Source organism: Trachemys scripta, chromosome 3 (assembly GCF_013100865.1).
Source record: "Trachemys scripta elegans isolate TJP31775 chromosome 3, CAS_Tse_1.0, whole genome shotgun sequence".
In the NCBI taxonomy this organism is placed as follows: Eukaryota; Metazoa; Chordata; order Testudines; family Emydidae; genus Trachemys; species Trachemys scripta.
The window spans coordinates 92,570,200-92,591,799 of NC_048300.1; the positions used below are offsets into that span (position 1 = coordinate 92,570,200).

General features: G+C 42.5%; 1 protein-coding gene across 2 annotated transcripts in view; it reads left to right on the plus strand.

Moving 5' to 3' along the window:
- The window catches only part of SYNE1 (spectrin repeat containing nuclear envelope protein 1), a 475,430-nt gene that overhangs the window by 392,974 nt on the left and 60,856 nt on the right, over positions 1 to 21,600 (plus strand). For both annotated transcript variants that reach the window (XM_034765383.1, XM_034765382.1), the window contains exons 117-123: positions 6,214 to 6,347; positions 7,920 to 8,124; positions 11,702 to 11,884; positions 13,872 to 14,018; positions 15,740 to 15,894; positions 19,428 to 19,575; positions 21,317 to 21,411. In XM_034765383.1, coding sequence (XP_034621274.1) covers positions 6,214 to 6,347; positions 7,920 to 8,124; positions 11,702 to 11,884; positions 13,872 to 14,018; positions 15,740 to 15,894; positions 19,428 to 19,575; positions 21,317 to 21,411 — 1,067 coding nt within the window. The remainder of the gene's footprint in view (positions 1 to 6,213; positions 6,348 to 7,919; positions 8,125 to 11,701; positions 11,885 to 13,871; positions 14,019 to 15,739; positions 15,895 to 19,427; positions 19,576 to 21,316; positions 21,412 to 21,600) is intronic.

Below are 21,600 nucleotides of genomic sequence, written 5' to 3' on the forward strand. Positions count from 1 at the left end.
CCCCCCCCCCCTCAAAAAAGCTCAAGAAGTCTATGAAGAAGGGGCACCTTTCCTCACCGAGCAAGACTATGAGGCATAAAGTTTCTCCAGGCAGATCGACGATCTCTCTGCCTGTGATCCCTCGCCTCAGCAATTTCCATGAGCCAGGCTCCTCCGGAACAGCGCAAAAGCCGCCTGAGGCTTCAGCGCCGCCGAGAGGCTCCGGTGCCGAGGCATCAGGCTTCCAGTTGCCTGCCTCAGTGACGGCACCGTTCGGCACCGCAAATGAGACGGTGCCGACATTCCACGGCACGCCTCACCCGAGGCAGCCCGACATTTCTCGCCCGGCACAGACCGCGGCACCGACGCCTGCGGGGCATTCTGACACACAGATCACAGCCAGAAGCCCCGATCGCAGGAATGCTCTTGTGCAGCAGCCTCTATCGGCTCGGCTTTCATCTCCCGCAGGAGCTGCATTCACTCATTTTACCCAGACAGCTGATCTTCTAGTATCACCTACCTTGCAGTCTCCGCTCATGAATGCATATTCTTTTTCAATGCCTGAGTCAGGATCTGAGCAGTTTTCCTCCAGTGAGGAGGAAGCAGATCCACAGGGAGTTTTTTCCCCATATCATGACTCCCAGCCCCGGACCCAGAGCAATAAGGGCTATGGAAATACTACCTCATCCCACTCTCAGGACCCTGCCCCTTGGGGGATGAACCCCTGGATGGCACCACCTATGCCCTACCCGCCACCATGGCAATACTGGACACCATGGGCATCATACCCTCGGGAACACATGCCCCGTGGCCACTCGACCAGGCGCAACACTGATCCAGCGCCGTCTCCTAATGCATATGCTAGTGACACGAGACGCCTGGCAACACAGCCACGTTCCCAGGATAAACCTAGCCCTTCCCCTGGTCCAACAGACCCGGAGTTAGCACCGGAGGAAGCATTACTTCCCCTTCCTCCCACTCCCTCTGATGAATATACAAAATTCCAGGACCTCTTTAAGAGAGTTGCTACTGACCTAAACATTAACCTGGACGTGGTTCCCGAACAACAGCATGAGCTAACGAACATCCTACAGCCCCCTTCTTCCTCCAGAGTGGCACTCCCAATTAACGCAGCCCTTTTAGAACCCGCTAAGTCCATCTGGCAGACTCCAGCGACAAGCCTACCTACCTGCAAGCAAGCGGACAAGAAGTATTTTATTTCTCCAAAGGACTCTGAATTCCTTTTTACTCACCCAGCACCAAACTCATTGGTAGTAGACGCTGCGAACCAGAGGGCTAGACAACAGTATTCTCGTTCTGCCCCACCTAACAAGGATAGCAAACGACTGGACCTGTTTGGTCGCAAGGTCTATGCATCCTCCACCCTCCAATTTCGTATAGCTAATTATACTGCAGTCCTGGCAAAATACGACCATAAAAACTATAATAAGTTAATGGACTTTATTGATGACATTCCAGAACAAAGAAAACAACAGTTCAGAGCTATAGTTTCTGAGGGCCAAGCCATTTCACGCACCGCTCTTCAAGCAGCCCTCGATGTAGCCAACACAGCGGCAAGATCTACCGCTACAGCGATAGTCATGCGACGGGGCTCATGGCTCTCCTCTTCCTTTTTTCCTCGCGAAGTTCAGAACACAATTGAAGATCTTCCCTTCGACGGTGACAAACTCTTTGCTTCTAACACGAATGAAGTGCTTCATTCAATGAAAGACTCCAGAACAACCCTCCGGTCTTTAGGTCTCCAGGCACCTACGGCAAGAAGACGACAATATCGATACCATCCATACCACTGGCCACGTTATCCCACATTTACACAACCTTCCCATAGACCGCAGGAACAGCAACAGCCGCAACGTCCACGACCAAGATTCCAGCGACGTCGCCCAAACTCTACAGGGGCGCCTCAACCCCCACCAGCTAATAGGCAGATTTGAAGACTTGGTCGAGGGTTTAGAAAGCAACGCCCTCACTTCAGCCGGCACACCAATCTTTGAACACCGCCTACGACCTTTTTTCCAACAATGGAGGAAGATTACCTCCGACAAGTGGGTCTTAGAGGTAGTTACAATTGGATACGTCATCCCCTTCCTCTCCTTACCTCCCACCCACCCACCCTCCCCGTCCCTCTTCAGGGACCCTTCTCATGAGCAGCTACTCCTCCAAGAAGTGCAACATCTCCTTCATCTGGGAGCAGTAGAAATCGTGCCAGAGCGACACAGAGGGAAGGGTTTTTACTCCCATTATTTCTTAACGGAGAAGAAAAATGGGGGATGGCGACCAATCCTCGATCTCAGGCGGCTCAACAGATTCATCAAAAAGCAAAAGTTCAAGATGGTGACCCTCACTACCATAATCCCAGCGCTGGAGCGCGGCGACTGGCTTTCTGCCCTCGACCTACAAGATGCCTATTTCCATGTCACTATACATCCGGCCCACAGACGTTTCCTCCGATTTACCCTTGGTTCCACACATTTCCAATACAGGGTACTCCCCTTCGGCCTATCTACAGCCCCCCGTGCTTTTTCCAAACTTCTAGCTGTAGTCACTGCCTACCTCAGGAAACAAGGGGTCGTAATATTCCCTTACCTCGACGATTGCCTCCTCAAAGCTTCATCATTCAACGAGGCGCTCCTGTTCACACGGCTCACAGTCGAATGCTTTCTATCTCTCGGCCAACAAATAAACAGAGACAAATCCACATTACGCCCCTCCCAGCACCTGCAGTTCATAGGCGCAGACCTCGACTCTCGGACGGGGCTAGCAGCGCTCCCACCCGATCGCTTCAATTCCATAAACCAACTGGCCACAACTATTCGCAACAGCCCTCAGGTAACTGCCCGAGACTGCCTGCAACTACTAGGTCACATGGCCTCGTGCACTTTTGTCGTCCAGAATGCACGCCTACACATGAGGTGCTTCCAAGCATGGCTGGCGACAGTTTACAAACCGAACATGCATTCTTTGAACAAGACTCTCTCCCTGCCTGCTCCAGTCAAAGATTCGCTAAGTTGGTGGACCGTCCACTCCAACCTTTGTTCTGGAGTCCCGTTTCTTCAACAGGCTCCATCACGCATTCTGACCACCGATGCATCTATGACAGGGTGGGGTGCACATATGTCTCATCACACAGTACAGGGACTATGGTCACCAACCGAGACCTCCCTGCATATAAATGTACTAGAACTTCGAGCCATTCGCAACGCGTGCCGTCACTTCCTGCCACTAATCAAACATCATCACGTACGCATAATGACGGACAACATTGCTTGCATGTTTTACGTAAACAGGCAGGGCGGAGCTCGTTCCCATTCGCTGTGCACAGAGGCTATGAAGCTCTGGAATTGGTGCATTGCGAACAACATCCGGGTATCAGCAGCCTATCTTCCCGGAATCATGAACACCACAGCGGACGAACTGAGCAGACGCTTCCCATGGGACCACGAGTGGGAGATAGACGACAAAACCATTCACGAGGTATTCAGCATCTGGGGTTACCCAACAATAGACCTCTTTGCAACTGCAAAGAACAAGAAATGTCTCAATTTCTGCTCCAGAGCAGCACTGGGCAAACATTCCCTGGGGGACGCATTCATGATCTCATGGCACCGAAACCTATTCTATGCGTTTCCCCCGATACCAGTTCTCAACAGGGTTCTGATAAAAATACGAACGGATTGAGCCAAGGTGATCCTCATTGCCCCATCGTGGCCCAGACAACCATGGTTTCTTCCTCACCAGAATGTCAATCCAACCACCAATCTCCTTGCCGCTTATTCCGAACCTTCTATCTCAACAGCACGGTCGTTTTCTCCACCCCAACCTGTCCATGCTTCACCTCAAGGCCTGGTTCCTACGTGGTTCTCCCAACGCGAATTAGATTGCTCCGAACAAGTTCAGGAGGTGCTCCTACATAGCAGAACGCAATCTACTCGCAAGACCTATCTTCAAAAGTGGAAACGATTCACACATTGGTGTTCTGCCAAACATCTTTCTCCTACCTCGGTACCTCTTTCGTTTATATTGGACTATCTCTTGGGCCTTAAGCGATCCGGCCTTTCTTTCAGCTCCATCAGGGTCCATTTAGCTGCTATTACGACTTTCCACGACAGGATTGATGATACGTCTGTCTTTGCTCACGCTACTGCGAAGCGTTTCCTCAAGGGCCTACAAACCTTATATCCAGACATTAAACAACCGACCACCCCCTGGGACCTTCATCTGGTACTGTCTGCCCTAACTCAACAACCCTTCGAACCCCTAGCCACGTGCTCCCTTTTACACCTCTCCATGAAAACAGCGTTTCTAGTGGCAATTACTTCTGCCAGACGGGCAGGAGAAATAGCAGCTCTCATGGCTCATCCACCATATACGATATTTTTTAAAGACAAGGTTACCCTCAGATTGCACCCCAAATTTCTTCCAAAGGTACACTCATCATTCCATATTAATGAACCCATACACCTCCCGATTTTTTTTCCGAAACCACATGCAAACTCCTTTGAAGCCTCAATGCATACACTAGATGTTCGCAGAGCCTTGTCATTCTATTTGGATAGAACCAAACCCTTTAGAACCTCCTCGAGACTTTTTGTCTCTGTTGCAGAGCGCTCCAAGGGCATGCCTATTTCTACCCAGAGACTCTCGAACTGGATCTCCCAGTGTATCCGGCTGTGCTATCAGATGAAAGGGGTTGCACATCCAGATGGCATTAGAACACACTCCACTAGATCTCTGGCTGCCTCCATCGCGTTCTTACGCAAAGTTCCCTTGGCTGACATTTGTAAAGCAGCCATCTGGTCATCTGACCATACTTTTGTTAAACACTATGCCCTTATTCAAGGCCCTTTATCTGACATACGCTTGGGCAGGGCGGTACTCTCAACGGCCTTCCTACCAGATCCGAAGTCCCTACCTCCTTAAGATACACTGCTTTTAAGTCACCTGTAGTGGAGCACCCACAGGGACATCTCTCGAAGAAGAAGAGGAGGTTACTCACCCTGTGCAGTAACTGACGTTCTTCGAGATGAGTGTCCCTGTGGGTGCTCCACTACCCACCCTCCTCCCCTCTACTTCGGAGTTGGGGGGCCTCCGTGGTAGAGAAGGAACTGAGGAGACCGGCCACGCATGCGTTCTATTACCCTAGAGTCACAGCGGGGGGGGCAGATTCTGAGCATGCGTGGCCGCTATGAGTACTGCTGCAAAAATCTCCGGGCGAAGGCGCAGGGACGCACCAACACCTGTAGTGGAGCACCCACAGGGACACTCATCTCGAAGAACGTCAGTTACTGCACAGGGTGAGTAACCTCCTCTTAGTATGTGTCAGCAGGGTCCACATGGAGAGTTAGTGTGTGGAAGACTGGTGTGGGATACTTACCCTCCAGATTGCTCTGAACTAAATGTTCCTGTAGATCTCCCCTTAGTCACAAGTTCCTTCCCAGGCTTCATTATCCCTTGCTGAGGGTAGATTGTTAACTCATGATCTAGCCTTAAGCAATTATTGTAGCTGTTCATGAGTCCAAGGATGGGTTGGGAGGTCTCTTAACAAAGAGAGCATCTCATGATGACATTGTTTAAAAAGTTTGAGATCCCTTAATGGCGATGATTTGAATTCCACACTTGTTTAAACTTCTGCTCAATGTAAATAAATAGGTTAATGATATTTTTGTAAACATACTTCTTTGTGTTGCTAAGAACATCCTAAATTAATAAGCGAAAGAATTTTAAAAATAAGGTTTATTTTTCACTACTTGTGCCGTTAGTTTACTTTTGTGCATTTCTCTCACTTGGACTGTGGAAAATAGACTAGTCAATTTTAATATTGTTTCTTCAGTAGTTAACCTCCAGTCAGTTTTGCTTTTTATTCCTGATAGACTAGCATATAGTGCAGTCTTTTGGTTGCAAGCACTGCATGTGAATATTTGTTTAAAACTAACTTGTTTCGTTGAAAGGTTTTTACATTTAGGTAAATGGATTTGGTAAAAATGTAATTGTTATAAAATCTAGATTTTGAGCCAAATTTAACCCAACAATGTTTCTTTAAACATATATGTAAGTATGATTTGAATTAATATAGGGATACAAATAAGAAATGTAACTTGATTTCATGAAGTCATATGACTCATGCACTTTTATGGTGAGATTAAAATCTTTTTTATTCTACAGGAGTGGAATAGGTCTCAATGGTTTATGTTCTTTTTTTTTCTCTCTATACAGAGACTGCAGGATGAGTTGGAAAAGCAAGAGAACAGCTTACAGAAGTTTGGTTCAGTGACAAACCAGTTATTGAAAGAGTGTCACCCACCAGTCACTGAAACACTTTCTGACACTCTGAAAGAAGTCAATATGAGGTACAAAGCCTGCTTTTGTGTTGAACTTTGTTAAATTGAAAGTTATGGTTGAAAGCTACCAGCTCTCAAAACCTAATTTAAATATATTTGGATCATCTGATTTCCTCATTTTATTTTATTTTGTTCATTGATTTTGTATGAAATATTTTAGAACTTTAAATATACTTTAAAATGTTGTAAATTGTTCAAAAATATTTAGGTTACTCGAGTCCGGAGAGGACTGAAGAAACAGAAGGGCATAACCAAGTTATTTGCCTACATAATGTCAAATAAAATTAAATGTTGATAAATGCAAAGTAATGCAAAATGGAAGGAAAAACTTAAAGATTCATATATACATGCACCTTACAGTGTTTAGATGTATTCTAAATTAAATGTATCAACTCTGGATGGGGACCTGGGCTTCACATAAACAGCTCAATGAAAGCCTCTGTTCAAGGTATAGCTGCAGTCAAAAAAGCAAACAAGATGTTAGGATGCACAGGGAACAGGATGGAAAATAATACCAAAGACATCTTTATGCCATTATATAAATCAATGGCTTGCCCTCATCCTGAATACTGTTTGTAGTACTGATCATCCCATCTCAAAGAGGATACTGCAGAATTAGAAGGCTCCACAGATGAATGAGGAGAATGATTAAGGGTATGGAAAATTATCATAAGAGGAGAGATTGAAAAGTTTGGGATTTTTACTTTACAGAGGAATAAGACAGGACTTGACAAAAGTATTAAAAATAATATACAATATTGAGAAGGTAAACTGGGAATTTCTGTTTTCAGTGTTCAGAGTAGCAGCCGTGTTAGTCTGTATCCGCAAAAAGAACAGGAGTACTAATTTGTTAGTCTCTAAGGTGCCACAAGTACTCCTGTTCTGTTTTCAGTGTCTCAGTTCTGGAAAAGTGAGTGAACTGAAGGGCGGCAAATTTCAAAACTGATAAAGAAATGCTTTTTCACACAACACGTGATTAGACTGTAAAACTCTTTGCCACAAGATGTCATTGCAGCCAAGAATTTAGCAAGATTTAAAGAGGGATTGAATGTTTGTATGGATAACAAGAATATCCAAAGTTGTTATAGTTAATACTTTTTTTTAAAAGGGTTTTTTTTTAGAAGGGATGTAAACCCTCAGACTTCAGAACTTTAACCAATTTGTGACTATTAGTGGCTAGTAGGAAACTGTATCGCCCCTCTTCTGCCTGCTGTGGGGGTTTTCTTGCCCCTTTTTTGCAAGCATCTAATGCTGGCTATTATCAGAGACAAATATGATGCAGTATGGCAGTTCATGTGAACATACATTCCTGTGTTTAAGTGCTCAGAGAAAATATTGTACTACTGATTTTTTTTAAAGTATGATTTAAAACAGCATCAGTTTATATAATAACCATGATCTAATCTAATTTAAGAGTCATAAGAGTTACTCACTTGTTTTCTAAACCACTACTGGTTAAAGCAAACAGATGTGTAATTCTTTACATATCTATGAACAGTATATAATTGCTACTTTAGGCCTTCTTCTGTATAGCTCTGTTAACGCACATGCTTTGACATATCCATTTGATATATCTGCCAGGTGGAATAACCTTCTGGAAGAGATTGCAGAACAGCTACATTCCAGTAAGGCCCTGCTTCAGCTCTGGCAGAAGTACAAAGACTGTTACAGCCAGTGCTCCTCCTCAGTCCAGCAGCATGAGGACCAAACCAATGAGCTGTTGAAGACAGCCACTAACAAGGACCTAGCTGATGATGAAGTCACTGCTTGGATTCAGGATTGCAATGTACGTTCAGTAAGCTTACTGCTTTAGCACAATTGCATGGGCTAATATCACAGCAGGGTTTCCTATACTAAACTGTTTATCCGGGCTAATCAAAATAGTTTGAGATTTTTATATAGGGGAGATATTTTCTCTTCACTAAAGAATCCTTCAGGCATTAACCATGGGCTTTGCCTTTCCTACCCAGATCCTACCATGGGACAAGGCCAAAGGGGCCCTCACCTTCCTGAATCAGGAATTCAGGGTACTGAGTTCTCCTGGGTTCCTCGGATTTTCTCACACAAACTTCATTCCTCGTCCTAAATGTTAGTTCAGACACTTCTGTGTATTGGTCTAGGCCCATGCTAGAGGCAGATGAATTGAATTATTGTGTGCACCTATCTTTGGGCCCAATCCTTTGGTCTTTCCTTATCCAAGTCACAGTTACTTGGTCAAATATTCCATTGATTTCAGTGGGAGTGCTCACATGAGAGAGGATTGCAAGGTCTGCTGCTATGATTTAGCCTACATACTCTAGACTAGAAAATACATAAGGCAGAGCAGAAGAGATCAGTTTAAAATCTTTTCCCGCCTCTTTCATTGTGAAAGGACATGATGCACTCTGTTGAAATCTCAAGATTCTGCCCCTTCACCAGTTTACCCACATCTCATGTCAAAGGTACAATTTATCTCCTAAACTTGGACAAATTTCTTCATTTAGGAGTTACGATAGCCCATTATACCTCTGCCTTTGATAGGCAGATTGTCATAGAGGTTGCCTGGAGCACCCTCCAGCATCAGGCCACGGCACAACAGGCACGTCAGCCTCAGTTCACTCTTTCTGAGTCCTCAGTTACTCCACTCCGGCTCTCCTGCTTTAATAATATCCCTTCTTAGAGCTGGTTATTACCAAAATATAGCTCATTGCATCTGCAACAGAAGTCCCAAACATAGTCCATCTCCCACATCTGGTGGATATAGTCTTTAAAGCCCTGCTCCTCCCAGCAGGCACCCCTCTCCCGCCCTCTCTGTGAGTAGTCCTTCCTTACCACACTCTGGTGCCATCTGCCACATGTAGGCTCCAACGTCCCTCTGCTAGGACAGCCACCCCAGCCCTATCAGCTAGAGTACAACCCCGCTCTTCCCAGCAGGAAACCACACAGCTGCTCTTCTGGGAGATCATCCTCACCAGGGGAGTATCCTTCCCTAGACCCACGTGTTGAGTTGTCAGCAAGTAAGCCCCTCCACTGGTCTCCTGCCATCAGCTCTTTGGCTTGGGGATGCCATCCAGCAAACCCCTCTTCTGCTATCCTGCCTTCAGCTTTCCCCAGGAACCTTCCACAGCTTCCTTCTGGGACCTTCCACCATCCACCTGGTATCTGGCAGCTCTCACCTGCCCTTTTCCTGAATGACTCAGACTGTGCTCTAAGACAACCCTCACTCACTCACTGAGAGAACATCTCTGATTCTCCCCATTCTTTATAGCCCCAGGTGCTGACAGGCCCTCTTAATTGGCCAAACTGGTAGCTTTAGATTTTCAGAAAGCTTTTGACAAGGTCCCTCACCAAAGGCTATTAAGCAAAGTAAGCTGTCATGGGATAAGAGGGAAGGTTCTCTCATGGATTGGTAACTGGTTAAAAGATAGAAAACAAAGGGTAGGAATAAATGGTCAGTTTTCAGAATGGAAAGAGGTAAATAGTGGGGTCTGTATTGGGACCAGTCCTATTCAACATATTCATAAATAATCTGGAAAAAGGGGTAAACATTGAGGTGGCAAAATTTGCAGATGATACAAAACTACCCAAGATAGTTCAGTCCAGGGCCGGCTCCAGGTTTTGGCCACCCCAAGCAGCCAAAAAAAAAAAAAAGCCGCGATCAAGATCTGTGGCGGCAATTCGGCGGGAGGTCCTTCGCTCCAAGCGGGAGTGAGGGACCGTCCGCCGAATTGCCGCCAAATACCTGGACGTGCCGCCCGCTCCAGAGTGGCCGCCCCAAGCACCTGCTTGCCAGGCTGGTGCCTGGAGCCGGCCTTCCTTAAGTCCCAGGCAGAAGAGCTACAAAAGGATCTCTCAAAACTCGCTGACTAGGCAACAAAATGGAAGATGAAATTCAGTGTTGATAAATGCAAAGTAATGCACATTGGAAAACATAATCCCAACTCTACATATAAAATGATGGGGTCTATATAGCTGTTACCACTCAACAGCAGCAGTCAAAAAAGCAAACAGAATGTTGGGAATCATTAAAAAAGGGATAGAGAATAAGACCAATAATATCATATTGCCTCTATATAAATCCATGGTACGCCCACATTTGAATACTGCATGAAGATGTGGTCGCCCCATCTCAGAAAGGATATATTGGAAAAAGTTCAGAAAAGGGCAACAAAAATGATTAGGGATATGGAATGGCCTCCGTATGAGGAGAGATTAATAAGACTGGGACTTTTCAGCTTGAAAAGAGACTACTAAGGAGGGATATGATTGAGGTCTATAAAATCATGACTGGTGTGGAGAAAGTAAATAAGGAAGTGTTATTTACTCCCTCTCATAATACAAGAACTAGGGGTCACCAAATGAAATTAATAGGCAACAGGTTTAAAACAAACAAAAGGAAGTATTTCTTCACACAACACACAGTCAACCTGTGGAACTCTGCCAGAGGATGTGAAGGCCAAGACTATAACAGGATTCAAAAAAGAACTAGATAAATTCATGGAGGGATAGGTCCATCAATGGCTATTTGCTAGGATGGGCAGGGATGGTGTCCCTAGCCTCTGTTTGCTAGGAGCTGAGAATGAGCGATGGGGAATGGATCACTTGATGATTACCTGTTCTGTTCATTCCTTCTGGGGCACCTGGCATTGGCTACTGTCAGAAGACAGGATACTGGGCTTGATGGACCTTTGATCTGAACTACTATGGCCGTTCTTATGTTCACCTATTCTGGCACAGAGAGCTGGACCTGTTTCATTTACCGGGGCCAGCCACCCTGTGACACAGGTCCTCGCCATTTTCATTCAATTTAGTGTAAGCTATCAAAATATACAGATAAAAAATTGCTACCTAAAATTGCATTCATGGGTTTTGCAGGCACTTGGGTTCACAACCAGAAATGCCAAAGTAGGATTATTTCCTCCTGTGCTCATTTGGCATGCTTTTGCCATGAAGACTAAGCAAAAAAAAATATATATATATATGGATTTAAAAAATCTTCCAACTAGATTAGTTAAGTTAAAGAGAGGGTGTTTCCAGTCAAAGTTGAACTTACTGATCCAAAGTGAGGTATTTTCGCTTCTAGAAATGACGACATATCATGCTTTCCACATGTGTTTCTGATCAGTGCTCAAAATTTGCATGTAAATAGCTGATCAGTCACTCCTTTTCCAATCCTTTGAACATATGTATTAAAACATGTTCTTTTTCATACTACAGAGGTCAATCAAGAGTTACTAAAGGCTTTTCCAGTGGAATGTAGTAGTATATATGTTTAAATGTAATCAGTTTTTTTTCATGAGTTACATGACAAATTTGGAGAACCCCAAGAGCTCAGCTGAGATTGTTTTGAAGCAGAGTGATTTTTAAGCTTTTGTTCACTACAGGATCTATTGAAATGCCTGGGGACAGTGCAGGATTCCCTGTTTGTTCTCCATGAACTTGGAGAGCAGCTTAAGCAACAAGTGGAGACTTCTGCAGCAGCAGCTATTCAGTCTGATCAACTCTCCCTGAGCCAAAACTTGTCAGCCTTAGAGCAGGCTCTCATCAGGCAAAAGGCTATACTTCAGGTATGAAAAGTTTGCTTATATTCATTGCTCCTAATCATTCCATTCTGCCTGAAAAAGTGTGCACTAATCTAGCCAAAGTTGCACAGAAAATTACACCCAAAGAAAGGTGCATTATCTGCACAGGTGTATTCGCTAGAGATCCATGTAGTGTGTGTAGTACAGCTAAAGGTGGAAGAATCCAACTAGCATGCCCAAACCTATAGTAGGAAATTAGGAAGATGAATCCCAGTGCTGAAAAAAGGACAACAAACCTTGCAAGAGGGGCAGAAATTTACCATAGGAAGCTAGAAACCCCGTAGTAATTGTGGACATGAAGGTCAGTCAGACAGTGTATAGAGCTAATCTCCAGATCCACAGGAGCTACTTAGCTATAAGGGGCTAGGAAATATCAAGGAGTCCCTCACAGTCAATAAACATGTAGAGAAACCAGGGCTGGATTTTTAAAAGCATTCATCATTAATCTAGCTCTTCGCCTATTGAAGTCAGTGAGAGTGCTACCATTTACTTTAATGGGAAAAGGCCACTGCTTTTGAAAATTCCACGTTAAATATGTACAGGAGTCAGTAAAGAAACTGGTTTCAGAGTAGCAGCCGTGTTAGTCTGTATCCGCAAAAAGAACAGGAGTACTTGTGGCACCTTAGAGACTAACAAATAGTTAAGGTGTTTGTAGCCCATGAAAGCTTATGCGCAAATAAATTTGTTAGTCTCTAAGGTGCCACAAGTACCCCTGTTCTTTTTGAGTAAAGAAACTGTGCTCATAGATCAGTTACCAATGGCATGGGAAATGTCCAGTTCTGCTGATTAAAGCACAACAATGGAGGCACAGCACAAGTCCTTCAGCAAAAGTACACATGCATGAAAAAAGTACAGGAAAGTAACTTATATCCAGATGGCTGTGTGCTGTAGAAAGTGCTCATAAGACTGCCGGTTCGGTTTGTTAAACCTATAAAATAACAAACATGCATGCCATTTTATAAAGAGTGTAAAAGAAGGGGGCTTTTATAGCAATCTAGAATTTAACTGTGACTACTATTTATTTTTATTAACAGTATTAAGCCGACAATTTGGTTTTATAAAGGGAAAAGTTTAATTATCTCAAGACACCTTAACTATTTTTAAAATAACATTACAGTTTTAGCATTCAGTCCTGAAACCTTAAAATTAAGATCAAGCTAAGAATTTTGGGGGTTAAATTTTCTTTTTAAATTAATTTGTGTGTGTGATTTTATTTGGAATTACATTTATGCAGAGTTTCAAGTGTTACAACAAAGCTATTTTTATGGTAAAGGATCTCCAAATTAGCCCTAATTTTTTTGAAAAGTGCCATTGTTAATTCCTTTGAACTCCTAACAGAACTGATTTACTCGCAACTTTCTTGAAAAGTAAAGGTTTACTGTTGCCCTCTATTCATCAAAGCACTTAAGCTGTATATTCAGATCAGGCCACCCCCCACAAAAAAGAGGCTCCACTGACCTAGCAAGAGATTGCCAGTTACAATCAGTAGGAGCAGATCGATGAAGTACTACACCCAAGCAGACCTAAGAGGCAGGGGCAGAGCACACACCTGACTGACAACAGGTTCATACCACCTCAAAATATGTGCTTAAGTCCCATTGACTTCAGTGTGCATGTGCTTAAAGTTAAGCATGTGCTAAGTACTTTGCTGAATTGGTGCTTTAAAGACTAAATGGTGTACGTTTTGTTACAATCAACTCTTGTTTTCATGCCTAGCAAAAGGATTATAACCTCACTTTCAAAACAAATACAGCCTTTACTATGAAGGCAGTATCACTGCCTTTGTAATCAAAAAATATTGGTTCTACTGTGGAGAAGCAATCAGCAGTCACATTGATACCAGTGAGAATTGCTATTATAGGAGTTGGAGTATCAGAATGACTGAAAGGGCAGTGAGGAGCATAGCAAGAACATGAATATTATGTGACCTCATGTTAAGCTTTTAAATTGTGGACTTTCTTTTGTGCCTAAGGCTGGAGTTCTAGACTATGAGACATTTGCTAAGAGCCTAGGAGGCCTGGAGGCCTGGATAACAGAAGCTGAAGAAATGTTGAAAGGACAAGATCCCAGTCATTCATCTGACCTCTCTACAATCCAGAATAGGATGGAAGAACTCAAAGTGAGTGGCAAATATAGACAGTGTGACATTAAATTAAGGTCAGCACGATCCATGTAAAGATGCTCACCGACTTACGCATGCATTCCATTCCGGAACGCCTTGCGTAAGTTGAATTTTGCGTAAGTCGGGAACGTATCTCCAACAATTACGCACAAAAAAAAAAAAAGAAAGCTTACAGAACTTATGGAAGTTTGTCAGTAAGTGTGGATTTCCGTAAATCGGGGTTGTGTAACCCGGAGAGAGTCTGTATAGTATAGCATATGCACAAAATCACCATATGCATTCACTTATCATCAAAGGCCTCACATACAGACACTAAAGATAGAAAACCAAAAGTTAATTCTGGCAGTCTATCCTTAACTGCCTTCCTTGTGCCTCAGTGTAAGAAGGATCTGGATGGGCAAACTAGTTGGAATAAAATAAGTACCAAAACATCCAAACTTGAATTGAACAGTTTTAGAAGTTTAGAAAAGTTTGTGTGTTTTCTTTTATCTCTGTTCTCTTCATATTCCTGAATCTCTGCAATTCATGAGCCTGGCACAGAAAGTAGAAAAGGTAAAGTACCACAAAAGAAGCTCTTTTATTTCTGCCGATATGGAAGCAGGAAGACTGTTCACATAAACTTTGCAGATACAAGAGGTTCACATAAGAATGATTTGGACATCCAGACCTTTGGGTGCTTACCTAAACTGAACCTTCAAACATTTGGACAGCTAACTGGATATTATGTGCTGTATCTCATTTCCTCTCATATCTGGATACTGTCAGGAAAGAAAATAAATACCCCAATGTTACATTTCAACAGAGATGCAAGATGCATCAGTGAATGAATATGATGCAGAGTTTAATAGTCTGATCCCATGAGTATGACCACACTTTGAAATTTAATATATAATCTGCTTACTATACCGGGGATTCCCAGAATACTATATTGGAAATTCAGGACCAGACCCAAACTTCCCCGAGTTTGAGAGTGTGCACATCCACATTTTTGGTCTGTTACCAACTCTAGAAAGTATTACACATTTTAAAATGTGTATCTTAACATCTGCACAAGTGGCAAGTTAAGTCAAATGAACTCTATGGAGTGATATTTTCTACACCCTAAATTAAGTAATTTCTCTCATATACTCATTTTTAATTTCTTAATAATTAAAGTGAATGTGTATGTGTATCATACTATATATGACATGCGTCTGATGAAGTAGGTATTCACCCACAAAAGCTTATGCTCCAATACATCTGTTAGTCTATAAGGTGCCACAAGACTCTTTGTTGCTTTTTCCATATATATAATATGGTCACTTGTTCATGTCTTTTTACTTCTGTCAGGGACAAATCCCTGACAGAAAGTTGATGACACTCCTCCTCCCCCGAAAACCCAGTATTTCCTCAATTTTAGCCCTGCTGATATCCTTCCACCAGAAATAGCTGCAGAACTTCTCTCCACTATGTCTTAATTGATGAGTGTACTGATTAGCACAAGACATTTCTTCTCACAGGCTAAGTGCACTATCTTTGAAGAGATGCCTCCTTTTGCAAGGATCTAGGATCATGAAAAAGTCTCTTGCCTGGCAATGGAGAGCACTTACCACAAGGTGGCAATCCAAGCCATCACAAATTTGTCAACTGGGAGCTTTCCCATAATTTTCAGATTTCAATAAGATAATTACTGAATTTTTCTGACTATAGCTACATACGTTCTTTGTCACTTGTTCCAGAGCCAGATGTTAAAGTTCAGTAGCATGGCGCCGGACTTGGACCGTCTGAACGAGCTGGGTTACAGGCTACCCCTGAATGATAAAGAAATCAAAAGGATGCAGAATCTGAACAGGCGGTGGTCCATGATCTCATCTCAGACGACCGAAAGATTCAGGTTGGGTCAGCTAAAAGGACATGTATTACTCTCTGTTAGTCATTCTGAGCTGGAAAAGGCAGTTTAATGCATGGCATGTGAAACTTTTGCTTTCACTGCACTATGTGAATTTTGCTGGTATAGCAAAACCAGTAAGAACAGAAGAATGGCCATACTGGGTCAGACCAAAGGCCCATCTAGCCCAGTATCCTCTCTTCAAACAGTGGCCAGTGCCAGGTGCCCAAGAGGGAATGAACAGATGATCACCAAGTGATCCATCCCCTGTCACCCATTCCCAGCTTCTGGCAAACAGAGTCTAGGGACACCATCCCTGCCCATCCTGGCTAATAGCCATTGATGGATCTATCCTCCATGAATTTATCTAGTTCTTTTTTGAATCCTGTTATAGTCTTGGCCTTCACAACATCCTTCGGCAAGGAATTCCACAGATTCTGTGTGTTGGGTAAAAAAATACTTCCTTTTGTTTGTTTTTAAACCTGCTGCCTATTAGTTTCATTTGGTGACCCTAGTTCTTGTGTTATGAGAAGGAATAAATAACACTTCCCTATTTACTTTCTCCACACCAATCATGATTTTATAGACCTGTATCATATCCCCCTTTTTTCCCCAAGCTGAAAAGTCCCAGTCTTATTAATCTCTCCTCATATGGCAGATGCTCAATACCCCTAATAATTTTTGTTGCTCTTTTTTGAGATGGGGTGACCATGTCTGTACGCAGTATTCAAGATGTGGGCATACCATCCATTTATATAGAGGCAATATGATATTTTTGGTCTTATTATCTAACCCTTTCTTAATGATTCCCAACGTTCTGTTTGCTTTGACTGCTGCTGCATATTGACTAGATGTTTTCAGAGAACTATCCACAGTGACTCCAAAATCTTTTTTGAGTGGTAACAGCTAATTTAGACACCATCGTTTTATATGTATAGTTGGGATTATGTTTTCCAGTGTGCATTACTTTGCATTTATCAACATTGAATTTCTGCCATTTTGTTGCCTAGTCACCCAGTTTTGAGAGATCCTTTTGTAGCTCTTTGCAGGCTGCTTGGGACTTAACTATTTTGAGTAGTTTTGTAGTCATTTAAGGTGTCAAGAAACTTCATCTCTGCATCCCATCCTGAGGTGACATGTACCCAGTCAATATGGGGATAGTTGAAATCCCCCATTATTGTTGATTTTTTTTTTTTTTAATTTTAATAGCTTCTCTAATCTCCTTGAGCATTTCACAGTCACTATCACCATCCTGGTCAGGTGGTCGGTAGTATATCCCTACTGCTATATTATTATTTGAGCATGAAATTACTATACATAGAGATTCTATAGTACAGTTTGGTTCATTTAAGATTTTTACTTCATTTGATTCTACAATTTCTTTCACATGTAGTGCCACTTCCCCACCAGCTCAACCTGTTCTGTCTTTCCGATATACTTTGTATCCTGGTATTAATATGTCCCATTGGTTATCCTCATTCCACCAAGTTTCTGTGATGCCTATTATATCAATATCCTCATTTAATACAAGGCACTGTATTTCACCCATCTTATTATTTAGACTTATAGAATTTATATATAAGCACTTTAAAAACTTGTCAATTTTTAGCTATCTGCCATTACATGATGTAATTGAATGGGACTTTTTTTCATCCTTCCTGTATAGGCTCCCCCTTTCCCAAAAGTTTCTCCAGTTCCTAATAAATCTAAACCCCTCCTCCCTACACCATCTTCTCATCCACGCTTTGAAACCCTGCAGTTCTGCCTGTGTAACTGGCCCTGCACATAGAACTGGAAGCATTTCAGAGAATGCTACAGTGGAGGTCCTGGACTTCAATCTCTTACCTAGCAGCCTAAATTTGGCCACTCTCCTATCCCTCCCTATGTCATTCGTACCTACATGTATCACGACCACTGGCTCCTTCCCAGCACTACACATAAGTCTATCTAGATGTCTCAAGTCATCGCAAACCCAGCTATCTGTGTTTCTAATGATCGAATCACCCATTACTAATACCTGTTTCTTCCTAATAACTGGAGTTCCCCCTGGAGAGGTATCCTCGGTGTGAGAGGATACCACAACATCATCTGGAAGGAGGGTTCCAACTATGGGATCATTTCCCTCTGCTCCAATTGGATGTTCTCCTTCCCTGAGACTTTCATCCTCCTCAGCAGCACAGAGGCTGTTAGACAGGGGTGGGACCATTCTACTGTGTCCCAGAAAGTCTGATCTATGTATCTGTCTCCCTTAGCTCCTCCAGCTGAGCCACCCTAGTCTCCAAAGCCCAGACATGGTCTGAGGACCAGGAGCTCCTTGCACCAAATGCACACATATGCCACCTGCCCATAGGGCAGGTAATCAGACGTGCTGCATCGGGTGCAATAAACTGGATAGCCTGCACTCTGTTGCTGGACTTCTGCCTGCCTATCTTTTTACTCCTGAAGTTAGTTCCTTTGTTAAGGTTTTGTTTTTTTCAGGGGGGTTTTTGTGGCTTAAGTTTAAAGAATGTTGCATGTATCTTAAACTCCCTCGCAAAACTCCCCTGTTAGCTAGCTTCACTGGTCATTTAGGAGCGGGCTTTTTAAAGCCCATGTCTTCCTGAGTATAGCTACATTGGCAAAAGCCTCTTGTGTGGATGTAGTTATATCAGTATAAAAGTTCTTATACTTTTCTCTGAAACCAGCATAAACTATGCTGATATAGTTGTTCCAGCATCACTGCATGTACACCAGGGCTTTTGCCCAGTATATTTATGTTGGTAAAAAAAAAAAAAAAAAATCACATCCCCAACCAATGTGGCTGTGCCAGTAAAACTTAAATGTGGATCAGGCCTTTTTATGTTACCAATATTGCATTAACTGATGCTACTTTCCTTTGGGATCACAACTAGGGTTTCCGTCTACACTCAAAAGTTTTGTCAGCACAATTATGTAGATAAGGAGTGTGAAAAATCACCCCCCTAAACAACATAGGTTGTAGGGCATAAAAAGCCCTAGTGTAAACCCAATTCTCCTGGCAAAAAACCCAGTTAGTATAGATGCAGTTATCCTATTTTGGTATTGCATTCAGGGTCTTGGTTTAAGTTATATCATCAGAAGAACTTTTTTTTACCAGTGTGAGCTACGTCTCCACTAGGGAGGTATAGCTCTGCTGGTAGATCTCTACTGGCAAACCGTTTTAAGTGTAGACATGACCTCAGGCATTGTTATAAAGTAATAATGAGCTTGTTCCTCTATATATTGAGCTAAGAGGCAAAGGGAATTCTACCAAAAGAAAAGTTATGGTGATTGTCTGTTTATGAACACAAGTTAACATTTTAAATGATACTGTTTTTGTTTACATGTAGACTAAACAAATGGGGAAAAGGGTGAGAGAACAAGGGGGTTCCACATCAAACAGTTTCCTAGGATAAGGCAGCATGTGGGTTTGTGATGGAAAAGCTGCATCAGCCAGAATTGTAATGGCTCCATGGAAAACCACTGTCATTTTATTTTGTGTGAGCTGGAGGCATTAATTAATCGACCTTTCATCATTTTAGTAAGCTGCAGTCTTTCTTGCTGCAACACCAGACCTTTTTGGAGAAATGTGAGAGTTGGATGGAATTTCTGGTTCAGACTGAGCAGAAACTGGCTGCAGAGATTTCAGGAAACTACCAGAGTTTGTTGGAGCAACAGAGGGCACACGAGGCAAGTTAAAACAAATGGACTTTATGGAGAGACATTTTACTGTACCCTGAAATAAGCTACCTCTGTTATATCCTCACTGAGAATATTGTATCTTAATTATTTAAGCATGTGGATATATAAAAATATAGACCATTAGTGTGCAATCTGTGGCTCATATACCTATATTCTTTATATAAAAATCATCAAGTTTTCAAGCATCTTGTAATTTCACAGGGTTGTTTCTTCCATTTGACATCCCATTATCCTCATCTGCAGTGTTTGCTGCATCAATTCCCAGTCTTTTAATCTCCCAACATGCTCTTAGCTCCCATTGCTTCCCTGCTCCATCCTCCTCTCCCTGTTCTGCCCAATTAGCTTCCTGGACTGAGACTGAGATGATGGGAACTTCTGTAAATGTATTAACTACTAGCTTCCTAGCTGCCTTTCTGAAATTCTCAGGCCCACAATCCTGTTTTGGCAATAGCGAGATGATTAGGTGATAAACTCCCTTCTGTCCCACATACCTACCTGTAACAAAATTGATACTAGTTTTTTACATGGATTAAACATACAAATGGGGTGTGTGTGTTTGTGTGTGTGTGTGTGTGTTTAGATTCCTACATATCCCAAAAAATACTGTCAGAAAAATTCTGCAAGGATATCAGAAAGCACCATTCTTCTGTACTGAAAAGTTATGAGATATATTGGATAAAAAAATTCAGAGGGATCTAAGGTCCAGATTTTTGAAGATATTTAGGCACCTAACTCCCATGAGAAGTAGGCACTGAAATACATTTTAAAATCTGGAAGTAAGTAACTTAGGAGCCTAAACAAAATTTCAATAGTAATTTAGGTATTTAGGGGCCCAAATCCTATTGACTTTGATTAAGACTCAGGGCTTGTAAGTGCCTAAGTCACTTTTGAAAATGGGATTTTGGCTCCCAAGTCACTTGGGCACTTCTGAAAATATTACCTTGTCTTTTTTTCTCCTTGAGTCCTTCTGAAAAATATATTTTTAAATAATCACACAATGGACCATATGTTCAGCTGATGTAAATCAGCACAACTCCATTGACTTAAGCAGAGTTATAGTGATTCACTCCAGCTGAAGATCTGGCCCAGTATTTCTACTAAAAAAATTTTAAAAATCCAAAATTTTGATTTGATTAGTGTAAAAATAAAAAAGTAGCGAATACATTTTCAGTGTTACCGTGCAACTATGCACCTCTGTCAAAAAGGGTTTATCAGCAATGTAAAATGGTCTTACAACGTTGTTAAGTTTGTACCAGGTTTTGGTTCAAAAATTCTGCATGCAGATATCTGACTTCAAAAAGCAAAGAACTATAACATATTTATATTTAAAAACATTTCAGAAAATGAGAAGTGCACAAATATTCCTGAACCACAAGATTCTAAATTCCTCATACAGCTTGTGTTTAAACATGCGGTCAATCGCAGTATTATCGCCAAAGGATGCCTAGAGCCCAGGTTCTGTTGAACTTGTTTAGCTTTTATGTACAGTAAAAAATATTCCATTCCTGGGAAGAATAATAACTCCTCCCTCCTCTTCCCCAAGACTGAGGGTTTAATCCCATTCTCACTGAAGTTGATACCAAAACTCCCATTGAGCTCACCTGGAACAGGATTAAGCCTTGAGTGAATTAAATGAGAAGTGAAATTTTTGCCAGTGATAGCAAAAACCTTTCAGGTGAAAACCTTTGAGACCTTTGCTTTGAAACCACTTCTGTCTCTTTTTTAATAGCTGTTCCAGGCAGAGATGTTCAGTCGCCAGCAGATTTTACATTCAATCATCATTGATGGGCAGCACCTACTAGAGCAAGGACAGGTGGATGACAGGTAGACACTCGTGTGTGTGTGTTAGTTATTTATTTGTGTGTGGTAACACATGCTGTGTACTAGATAATTTCCAAACCGAAAAGAAGGAATATGGTGCTGACATTGAGGAGAACACCATATAAAGCCAAACAGGCAGAGGGTAGGTGAAAGTCGCAGAAGATGTAAGTAAAGCAGCTAAGGTACTGATTG